The sequence below is a fragment of the Bacillus rossius genome, chromosome 11 (assembly GCF_032445375.1).
Source record: "Bacillus rossius redtenbacheri isolate Brsri chromosome 11, Brsri_v3, whole genome shotgun sequence".
Taxonomy (NCBI): Eukaryota; Metazoa; Arthropoda; class Insecta; order Phasmatodea; family Bacillidae; genus Bacillus; species Bacillus rossius.
Genome location: NC_086338.1, coordinates 48,789,504 through 48,801,922, shown reverse-complemented (window position 1 = coordinate 48,801,922; position 12,419 = coordinate 48,789,504). Strand labels below are relative to the sequence as shown.

The window sequence follows — 12,419 nt, the reverse complement described above, 5'->3', positions numbered from 1 at the left end:
TGACAACTGTTTGTTGTAATGCCTGTGATTCATCGTTGATTTTGTTGAGGAGTTTTCAGTGATTCAGAGCCTCCCATTTAACTGTGGCCGAATTGAAGAAGCAGTACACATGTTACATGCTTGAATTCATAGCGAATGGAAACCACAAATATTTACTGATGTAGTGATTGGTAAAAAAAAAAAATATTATTCGTATCGCGTCCATCGCTTCGCGCCATGTTGGCTCCTATATTATATGGATTTACAAAATATAACGATTCATTTACGACACTTAAGATAAGGTGTGTAGGATTTTAAGAATTCACTTGAATTAATATTTAAGAACATATTTCAGGATAACTTGTGAAGACGCTCGTACAGACGTCACCGGTTGTAATGACTCATTGTTACCAGAGCAGGGGCCACGCATGTGAAACCTCAACACAAATCGTAAATCAGTAAGTGTTACATTTAAATGTGTCCGCTACAAATGTTCAGGAATTATAATTTTGAAATCGAGTAGAAATATTCCTGCAATTAGCATTAGGTATATTTTAATATACATTGAAAGCGAATCATTAAGTAGCTTCAAAATCCAAATACCAGAATACAGATAGTCTGTAACAATACAGACCTCACCGACTAGATATGGTCCAGATTGTTAATACTAACACATTTGAAAAACTGACTAGTTACTGAATATGTTGAAATTTTGCAAACCTGTTACTTTAGATGATTGGTGATGTAATAATGTCTCTTGGAAACTACATAAGATTTTAGCTGCTTTTATTTCTCCATAAATTCGCAAATCACCATGGCTGCCATTTTACGATCACGATTTAGTTCTTAAATTTTAAATTAGTTTATTTGTTGAGAGCCTGGTACAATGTGTCTGACCACTAAAGCGACCCGAGCCGCGTAGTGTATAAGTACTACTGCGAGGTTGCCGAAGTAGGCTCGGGTCGGGACGAATTTCGCTGTGAAGAAACAAAGGTTTTTAATACATGGAAAATTATCCCAAAGCCGAAAATTTGTACAGTAGTAGAATGAACATTTCTTAGTAACACGTCAAAAGTTTATGTACTGGCGCAAACCTTGTGCGTCACACCAAAAATGAGCAGTTAAGTCCAAAATGACAATTTTTTGCAACGATCCACAATAATGGATATTGCAAATGCAGTTTATGGAGTAGACCGTCAGTATGGAACCCAAAATAATCTAGAAACATTGCCCTATCTGAGGATAGTGATAAAAAGCACAAAGTTTAAACATGTTTCTATAAAATAGACCTTTTAAATCATTAAAGTTAACTAATTCACTTTCATTCAATTTTAAGGAAATATAAATACATCTTACATAAACTTAAAGAGCCCAACGTGGAAATCGCTTAGAGTAAACGTTGTTGCATATTTATTCATCTTTAAATTGGTATATTTTTTAAGTGTCTCATACAATTAGTCTGACCACTAAAGCGATCCGAGCCGCGTAGTGTATACTACTGCGAGGTTGTCGAAGTAGGCTCGGGTCGGGACGAATTTCGCTGTTAAGAAACAAAAAATTTTAATACATGGAAAATTATCCCAAAGCAAAAATTTTGTACAGTAGTAGAATGAACATTTCTTAGTAACACGTCAAAAGTTTACCGATGAAACCTTGTGATCACACCAATAATGAGCAGTTGAGTCCTTAATGATAATTTCTACAATGATCCACAAAAATGTTTCGTAAATTTAATAACTTTAATACTTTTTTAAGTCGGTTCTCATTATGGCACCAAAGTAATATAAAAGAATGTCCTACATGGAAACTGTGATAAACACCTCAATGTTTAAACGTCCTATTATTAAATTGGTAATTTTAATCATAAAAGGTAAGAAATATATATATTTTTTATAGAAATTTGACTACATGTTACATAAATATGTTGAGCGTAGCGTCAAAATCACTTCATAAATATTGTCTGTGTTTTTTTTTGTAAGGTTTAAATGTATATATTTTGAGTGTCTGGTACAATAGTCTGACCACTGATGTATTTCAAGCTGCGTAGTGTGTGTGCAGCAGTGTTAAAGTCGCTCGTGCTGGGACGTTTTTTGCTCCAGAAAATTAAGGTTTTTAATGTATGGTAATTCCAGACTGAATTTTACTCTGAAAGAATAAAAGTTTCCTAACTGCAAGTGATTTTTTGCTGCAAACGTAGATAAAAATCTTCCAGGATGCGATTTGCTTAGGTAAAAATGTTAGTATGATCGACTCTTTAATTTCTAAATTATAAATAAATAACAACAATAGAACTTCCCGGAAAGTTGTGATAAACTGACGATATTACGCGAGTAGCAGACCCGTACGTGACTACAGAGAAAGGCTATTTTCCTTGACCGTTAGGATTTCTGGGACGAACACCCTCTCACAGCTGGGGTCATAAAATACGGTCAAACTCTTGCATATACATCCACCACCGCTCTTTGCCACTAGCAATTCAACGAAGTAAGCTAGGCGCAGCACTCCAATGAATTAACTTAGAAAAAAAATACTAAATATGTAATTCTATCAATACATTTTACAACACAACTTATGCTTTATTTATTTTCTGGAAAAAATAATATTATCATACGAATTATGTTATAAAAGTGACAACTCAATAAGCACATTTACGGTGTATCGTTTTCTTCAATTGTTATGTAGTAAACTAATTTCATACAATTAAATATATATTTTATAATATAGGCTACATTAAAATGTTGCACAGTTCTGATCTAAAATAATATTAATGCGTGTATTACAGATTCTAGATTATTTTGGTAAGTTTACGGACAGTCAAAATTAAAAACTGTATAAATGGGTAGCATTTTAATGGACTGATGCAAGTTTCTGTCACCTAGGACTTAAATGCAAATTTTCGGTGATAACGCACAAGGTCTACAGCGGTAAACTTTCGGTATGTTATTAAGCATAGTCAACTCTACCACAGTACAAAAATTCAGCTTTGGACAAATTTTTCACAGGTTGTCTTGGTTTCCTGGAGTAACACGAAAGTCTGCGCGGGGAAGGGCGGCTACCTGATCCGAGAATGAAGGATAGGGTGAGATGGGAAGCGAAGATAAGAGCTGGTTGGGTGTCCGTGTTGGAGAGAGAGCGAGAGAGAGAAAGGCGATATTGTGGAAGACCTTCGAAAGATTCCCGCTAGATGGCAGGCCTCAGAGCTGCAATCTTCGACAACCTCCCCGCACGGAAGCTCTCTCGCCACTAACTTGCCAAATCTCACCCGCTAGCTTATATACGTGCTGGCTGGCCGTACAGTAGTAATAAACAAGCATTTATAAAACACTTAAGCTCATTTCCAACAAATTCTGACGAATGACTGTTTTTTGTCCTGCACCAATCCCCTTAACCCACATGCCTTAACTCCCATGGCTGTGGGTACCGCCACTTCGTCGCTCAAGTAAATGATTTGTGGTTGCAAAAAGATTTATTCACGTATCACAGCTGTGTATAGCTTGTTTTCATTGAAAGACAAGCAAGTTGCTAAAAAGCTCTGTGGCACGAATCAGTTCAAGGGAAGTTCAGTCGACGCATACGGTTGAAAAAAAAATGCAAAGTCCAGCGTTGATTTCAAAAGCCCCTCCCATCTTGAGGAAATAATTAGTTCAAAAGTCTACCACCGTGCAAGCTTCAAATATAAGTGAAAGCATTTAATAAAATAGTAAAGTTACCAGAATGAAGTTAATCAGTGAGATTACAAAAGATGGATTTCTTTGGGTGCAGGGAGCAATCCTACTATGGAAAACGATCTAGAGTAACTGGGGTTAGTGACGTGTCCAATGGCGGCATCTTGGCGTTCTTGCGCCTTACAAGGGACCATTGGGAATATTCAAAAAATATGTGCTAAAGAAAATAAAAAAAAATTAACTGATGATCACTCTTACATAATCAAACCCTATTTTTCCACTCTGTAACAAGAACTCTTAACCTTAAAAGCACAACGCAATTTAACAAACCAAAATACGCCATCTTGGAAGCACTCCTGCTTCCACTCGGGTGCAGGGGCGTAGCCAGGGGAGGGGGAGGGGTGGTTTAGGGTTCAACCCCCCACCCCCCCTTAGCACAAATCTTTAATTAAATTTCTTATTCATCACTCAAACAAATTTCATATTAAAAATTAATAAAATTTTTCCCATTACAATATTTAAATTTAAGAACTGAAAACTGCTAAAATAGCACTATTTTACACCTTAAAATCCAAATTTTCCTGGGGGAGGACCACCGGGGCCCCCGCTTTAATCCGGGGGGGGGGGGGGGGGGGGGCAGGGGGGCATGCTTCTGCCACTGCTCAGGTGCACTCGCATCCTCTGACGATTTGCTTAAATTGATATTTTAAAAAGTATGTCTTGGTGTTTTAGCAATGTCTGCTGTACCCTCGGGGCTTAAAAATAAAGGTTTTCAGTGCTCGTTAATTTTATTTAGGGGTCCATTCACTGCGCTGTCTCCTGCATCCCTTCCTTTTATTCTTCGTGGCGGATGGTGCCTGTTCAAACCGCACGTCACCCGCACTTGCCACTCGTGGGAGGTTTAAAAGAAAAGAGTTTCAGGGTCGTAAAACAGCGAGTCGCGTTGGGCTCCACTAGGGTACAGCCTTGGGCAGTGCCAGTATGATAAACCTGTTTGAAGTAAAACTTTTGTCAGAATTATTGGGTTTTACATTTGCTGTTGTGAAACTACTCTTCGTACTTTGCTGTTCTAAACGTTCCCATCAATGCACATGAGTTTTGCGCCTGGAAAAATATTCAGAAATTGTTTCACCTTCCGAATAGAAGAATCAATTTTAGTGGCAGGTAATAAGTTTTTTTTTTTTCAACATTTTTACAGTTTCAAAGATCAACTACTGATAGTAGTATTAAACTTAAAGTTTTTGCAGAATGGTCCTAACAAGACCTAATTCAGACAGAGCACAGACTACACATTCTGGTATTGAATTAGTTGTATTCATACAGCCAGAAAACACGGCTGAACAATGACTTGCCCAGATGAAACAAATTTCTACAGCAGGTAGGGGAGGAGGAAGCTTCATGACCTCCTCGACCAATCACAACACAGATCTCCGAAACCTACCAATCCCAACACATTTCATTACAGAAAATCTTCCAGGAGTACCAGCAATTTTTTCTTTTAATTTTCTCTCTCTATTAAAGTGATAAACACTGTGGGGAATGTCAGAGTTCAGCTTTCTCATCATAAGAATATACACAGAACACACCAGAATGTGTCAGCAACTGACAATAATTGTCAGGATACCTTGCGCCACTTTGTCACGCACCTGTCTTTCTTTCTGCCAAAACACTCCCCAATATTCTAGAAAGGTAAAAAAAAAAAATTAAAAAAAAAAAAATTGAATGAATGCAAAAGAAAAATTATAGTTATAAAAGCATTATTTAAATTAATTACAATGAAATTAAATGAATAGCATCTTTGTGAAATTTGGTAAAAACATAGTTAAGACCTGTATAAGTAAAATCAATTAAATAACAGAAACTATTATAAAAGTATTAACAGTTAAATACAAATTTAGGTTTCTCAAATGAATATATATATATATATATATATATATATATATATATATATATATATATATATATATATATATATATATATATATATATAATATCTCAGAAAAATAAGAAAGGTTGGGGTTCTGCAGTGCTGGTGCACGTAAGGTACCCTGTAAAATGAAGTCCAAACGTTGATATTCCCATCAAAAAGTGAAATCCTGACACTGTTCCTGAGCTCTGTACAATGCTGTTTATCCATACCCTACATAGGCTCAACTAGTTTTATTAGGAAAGCATGAAGATTATTTTTGGTGTTTTATAATTATGTAATCTCCAGTGGTAAAATCTCAGTGAGAGTTGTGATGCATGTTATCTCTGTCTGACAGATGGAAGTCAAGGAAATGTTAACGAAAAGTTTCCTGCAAGAGCTGTGTGAAGATTTGAATAAAGACATTGCAGTGGTTGTGAAGGATCGCACGGAAGACTGCTTCTTCAAGATCGACAAACTTAAGCTTGCTCCAAAAGAAAATTTTCTGTCAGAACGTTTTGAAGCACACTCATGTAAGTTTTGCCCATCACCTGTCAGATAGTCAAACCTACACAGCAAACGAATAATTGAATATGGTTTTAAGTTTTAACACATCAAGAGTTATTTTTTTAGATTTTTTTCAAATGCATGTGTTATTGTTTCATTTGATTTGTGTAAATAATAGTCCCCGCACCCAAATTTTATTTAGGGAATCCTAAATACGAATCAAATTGTCACTTGGGTGTCACAACCTGTCTGAAGAGGCAGCCAAGTGGTTTGGAAGCTGCTGTTATCTTGGTGGTCCTGCCATTTACTTTAAATTATTTGATGAAAAATTATTTAGTTAAAGTGATTTTTCAGCACAGTCTTACTGATACCAACCTCAATGAGCTTTCATTTGGCCTTAGTACCAACGAAATTACGGAATGAGGTGGTAACACATTCCGGAAGACCCGAACTGTTACCGAAGTTTTGGCCATACCGATTTTAGTTTTCCATAGTTTCCCCGAAATCACTCCGCGAAAATGCTGGTACGGCACTTTCTTATAAGCCAAAACTGTTTTTCTTCCCCAATTATTGTGTGAAGTGTTATCATCACTAATGAGCTCTTTGTTGACAAGATGTGAACTTCAAGTTAATATATACACCCTACCTCTCCCACTCTCCTGCCCCCTTTCCATCTCCTTCCCGTCTCCCCTCCGTATCTCCCCTCTGTCTCCCCTACCTACCTATCCTCTTCCCTACCCTTCTCTTACCCTTCCTCCCCTTCTTTTTCAGGTCCTCTCCCTCTATCCCTCTGTCCTCCCCCTTCACTCTCCCTTGGTCTCTACGCTTCTCTCGATCTCTTCCCCCTTTCCTCCTCTGTTCCCCTCTCCCCTGCTCTCTCTCGCTATCTCTATATTCCTTACATTCTCTCTCTCCCTCTATCCCCCCATTTCCTTCTCTTCTCCCCCCCTCTGTCCAAACACATTACCTAATAATTTTAACTTCTTATGCACATGACTTGATGTAAGTTGTTGGACATACGCCATTGCTAAGAACTTTTTCTGTTGAAGAAAAACTAGTAAATAAAATAAATAAATAAAAATACCCAAAAAAGACAAAAAACACACAAAATTAAGCAAACAATTGCTGTTGTCAACAAGGATATGAACACCACAAAATATTCCGAAACAGGAATATGGTCAACAAACAAAGAAAAACAAAGAAAAATGTACTATGAGAACGAAAAAAAACCCTACAAATGATGACAACACAAAAATATTGAACCCAAAATAATTCAGCACAACAGTTGAAACGAGACAAAAACACGACAAAACGAAAAGACAAACAAACATAATAGTTTTACCAAAACAGAAACAAGCGACGTTTCGGGAACTGCTATCTACTTCCGTCCTCAGGCAGAGACGCACATGGTACGGAAACACAAATCTTTTAAAGATAACTTCTTATGCACATGTACACTGCAGGAGGTTTTTCGTAATAAGGTTTTATTAGTATAATGAGTGTTTTAGAAAAGGTTTTTCATGAGTGTTATAATTCATATCAGTTAAAATACTTTATTTTGTGTTTTCAGGTCCAAAAGCAAGAACTGATGAACATGAACTTGGCTATGATGTTGCCCATTCTCCCAAGAGTCCTCATGTGCTTGAAGTGTATAAGGTACTGACTGGCCTGGCTAAAGTTATGTAGCAGTAATGAAAATCAACATACATTTTTCTATTTTTCCATTTCACCTTTTCTCTTTCAGTTTTTCTCTTTCTTCTTTCTTTTTTCCTTCTGTCACTTTTTCTTTCTCCTTTAATTTATTACTTTTCTCCTTCACTCTTTATTCCTTCTTTCTCTTTTTCTCTTTCACTCTCTACCTCTCTCCACTCTCATTCTCTTTCTTTCCTCCTTACTCCTTACAACTGAAAGCACTGAAATAGGTACATACTACATGTAGTCAGTGCCAGTATTTGTTGCAGGAAGTATTTACTAAAAATTTATTCATTCAGGTTACCGAACCATGAGTTATTTGGTCATTTTAAAGTCACTGCTCAGAATTTTCTCCAGCCTTACGTTTTTTTTTTTTTTAAATTTTTGGTATGAATTGTTATAATAGTAATAATGATTTCTTGAAGTGGATTTTTCCCTGATCACATTAATTTTATAAATTATTTTCTTTTAATAATATATTAAATGTTCTTCCAAATTTCAGTCATATTGTGGAATGAAAAATAGTTTTCAGAGCTAACTTAATTTTTCTTGTTTCAAAACAATATTAACTTACTAACTAATTAACTAATTGAATAGAGCCTTTGAGAGGAAATAATTGTATGGTCTCAGGTATCATGCCAGTGTCCCTATACATATATATTTGCACTTGACCTTGAAATTGGTTTCAAAATTTTACAAAGAAATGTCCTATATCCTGCCAAGACATTATCTCTATAAATGTTTAAGTTGTTTATATTCATCGTATGAACTTGGTTGGTGGATAAAGTAGCAAATTTCATTTGGCTGTTATTTTGGATTTTTATTACACGTCAGTTTGAAAAACTCTAATGAAATTACGTAAATTTCTTTTGGAAAGTGTATTGAACCCACACGTTCATGCTAAAGCAAGTGTGCATTCCACGTAATTTTTGAACTCTCCATTATTTTTTTCTCACCGTTGTTTATTTTTGATCCCACAACAGGTTGTCAAGCACTTTGTGGAGTCATCTGCATTTCCATGCTACAACCACGAAACTAACCAGGGTTTTTGGAAGTCATTGTCAGTGCAGTCGAATTTCTGCGGACAGTGCATGGTGGTATTCCACGTACACTTGGCTGAAGTATCAGCGGAGCAAGTGTCCAAAGAACTTAAGTGGAATCTCTGCAATCTGTTTAGGTGTGGACGTGGAAAATTCTCCAATGTAGTGTCGGCTCACATAAAAGCAACCAAGTAGGTATCTCTCCTTTGTGTAATACCTCCACTGCCTTGTTGGGATACAACTGCAATCTAACTCGCGGGGTATTTTCCTAAAAAAACAATTTGGAAAATATTTTAATAAATGGTGCTCTGCGCGAGGCTAGAAACAGGTTTCAACACATTCTAGCAGAAGATTCGCAATCATCGATACAGTTGTTATGGTAAAAATACTAGAGATAGCAGTACCAACGCACATAAAAATAGAACTGCCTTTCTAATTTTCTCAAGTACTTTTTAAGTTGCAATTATTTCTTGTTATGACCATTTAAGTGTACAAAATGTATTCCACTATTGTTTTGCTATCATAAAGTTTTATTTGGCACATCATCATGCTTAGTATGTTCCCTGAATGATCACAAAAATGACTATATAGGAGTTAATGGCGCCAGACGCAGTTCTGCCATCTGGGCGAAATCAATGAAAAAGTGAGCTCTGTGCATGCGCTGAATTTGGGCAATAGATCGGCAACGGATATGACACCAAAATCTTTTCCCTAAAAATAAGGGACTGGCCATGTCCTGTTGTGCACTATGAATATTGTTAGGGTACAAGTATAGCATATTAAACACCTAAACCTTTATTTTTGTGTCTTGGAATACTGCCCAAAGTGTTCAATTCTTTAGTTTTTGACTATTTATTAGTTGTTGTGGACAGAAGTATCAGTGCTGTTTGTATCGAAGGATCTGCATTTGCATTGCTTATTTTAATTTTTCAATTCCTTCTCCATTACCGTTATACCCGTACAGATCTAGGTGGTCAGTGGTAACACCTGGACTCGCATATTTAAAATCCCAGGTTTGAATCCTGGTCCGTACATCATGATTTTAGTTTTCCATAATTTTGTGAAAAATACTCCGGGAAAATGCTGTACATAAGCAATGGTGGTTTCCTTTCTCAATATTACCGATAGAAAAGTTGGGGGGGGGGGGGGGGGAATAATATCACATATAGGGTATGTTCAGCTTGAAGCTTCTTCATGTACTGACCATTTTTTAATTGTAATTTTCTAAAAAATTTCCTTTAAATAAACACAGTGAAAACCTTTTTGAGTAATTTCCCAGTTAGAAAATTCTCCAGCTTAGTCAATTCAGTACAGTTGATGTAACTCACGACCCAATATATTTACATATATTCGAGCCTTTGAAGAAGTTTTACTTCTAAGTGAGTCTGAATTGTTTCGAGTACTTCAGAATAATATCTTGATTGTGATGTGGTTGTGAAATGCGCAGCGTCTCAGGGGCGGTGCTCTGGATCCACGCGTACGGCAAAGAGCTCTTGCAGGACGAAGTCGCGGGCTTGCACCTGCAAATCTTTAAGATGCTTTCGTTAAGCTCGTTCCACGGCGTCGATACGCTGTGCGTCACAATGGCGGAGATGCTGGAGTTGAACGAGGAGAGTGCTGTCATCACAATGGACGCTCCCGACGTCACCACCATGCTCATTGCGAAGGTCAGTATCAGAGCGCATGCCTAATTTGTACCTTTCAAAGCACGTCCCCCCCCCCCCCCCCCCCCATGAAAAAAGTCGTATTATTTGTTAGGATCAAGGGACAGCCCTTTTCAATGACGTGTGAATAGAAGCTTTGCAAAAAGTTTTCGAAGAGAGAGAGTGCAGTGTTCTGCTGGAAAAAAAAAATATAACACCTTCGTGATGTGCCCGTGACATCAGCGAACTTGTTTCAGTTGCTTGTTTGTGTGGCTTTGAACCGTTTTGAAAACATTCCTAGCTTTTTATGTAATGACAGTGAGTCACTATGTGGACTGTGATAGGAATGTTTGCACAGATGCAGAGGACCTCTGATTTCAACGTCTGCTGTAAGATTGGGTGTGAAGTTGTGTTCAAATTAAATTTATAAAACAAATAGAACTAAGGCAAAAATGTTACAATTACTGGTAAGAGACTCTTGTTGACTGCCTTTTGGACAAGAGGCATGCATTAGCCTGCTGTTGCATTCATTTCAGTCTGTGTGTGTGCAAATATGAGGCCACATTTCGTTACACGAAGGTTCCCAAGTGGCCTTCCGTGATTTTTTGTCACGCCTGCTCTTCTGTATCTACTTTGACATTTTAAAATGTCACATCACATATAAAAAATATGCAAAATGCATAATAGACTCTTTTATATACAAAAATAAAGCCATCCAAATTTTGAATAGATAATAAAAGATAGGAAGATACAAGTACAAGGCATATAAATTGTGGTTTCACTATGTTTGTGCCAAATAGCAATACTTTTGATTGATGCCATAGTAATAATGTAGAAACAAAATATTTTCTTCTGGAAGTGTGTTTGCAGTATTAGAAATCTATGTCATCTTTGAAAGATTTGTGCAATGGGAGTGCATAACTTGATGTAAGCTTTTGGGCATACACCATTGCTATGCACATGTATGTCTATAGAAGAAAACTACAAAAAAACACAAATGACAAAAACACAAATTAAGCAAAAAATTGCTGTTTTCAGGGTATAAACACCACACAATACTCCACAACAGGAATATGGTAAACAAACAAAGAAAAACTAAGAAAAATGGACTACCAAAATAAAAATAAAAACACAAATGATGACAGTACAAAAATACCGAACCCAAAAAATTCAGCACAACTCTTTTTTTTTTTTTGGGTTCAGTATTTTTGTGCTGTCATCATTTGTGGTTTTTTTTTGTTAGTCCATTTTTCTTTCTTTTTTTTTCTTTGTTTGTTGACCATATTCCTGTTGTTGAGTATTGGGTGGTGTTTATATCCTGACAACAGCAATTTTTTGCTTTATTTGTGTTTTTTGTAGTTTTCTTCTACAGACATACATGTGTATAGCAATGGCGTATGTCCAAAAGCTTACATCAAGTAGAAATCTATGGTGTGTTTGTGGCCTTTCATTCCATAATGTTGTAGATTTCTAGTGTTTTAAGAAGTTAATAGTGGAATATACGTGTACTGGGTAGTGTAATAATTTAAAATTAAGCACACTTGTGGTAAAACATAATTGCAAGAACATAAATACAAATTTTGTTGTAAGGTGTTTCAAATATAGTGGTAAGTAATTTTATGTTTATTCACATTTTAAATACATGTTGACTTTTAAGAAAAATACTGTAGGGTCTTGTCCGTTTGAGTTTGTTTTGTTTTTTTATTGGGGGAGGGGACATACTCCATTGCAGTCAGTCTGTGCTTTAGAGCGGGAACAGGTCTCAGTTCCCGAAATGTTGCAACGGTTTTGTCTTAGAAGCCTTCGTGGTTCGTCTGTGCTGTCATTGTTTTGGTGTCCAGAATATATGTTTTGTCACATCACTGGGTTCGCCTGTGTGTTTTTCTTATGATACACAGTGTAACTATCAATGGCATGTGTCAAAAAAAATATTGATTACTCTTTTCTGAAATATTACTTCTAGGGGGTGAAAGTGGGGTGAGTTTGG

At 36.5% G+C, this 12,419-nt stretch overlaps 1 protein-coding gene across 1 annotated transcript in view; it reads left to right on the top strand.

The window, feature by feature from the left end:
* Positions 1-12,419, top strand: part of LOC134536932 (uncharacterized) — a 66,069-nt gene that overhangs the window by 33,989 nt on the left and 19,661 nt on the right. The window contains exons 17-20 of the mRNA XM_063377029.1: positions 5,909-6,083; positions 7,628-7,713; positions 8,733-8,980; positions 10,237-10,456. Of these exons, the coding sequence (XP_063233099.1) occupies positions 5,909-6,083; positions 7,628-7,713; positions 8,733-8,980; positions 10,237-10,456 (729 nt within the window). The remainder of the gene's footprint in view (positions 1-5,908; positions 6,084-7,627; positions 7,714-8,732; positions 8,981-10,236; positions 10,457-12,419) is intronic.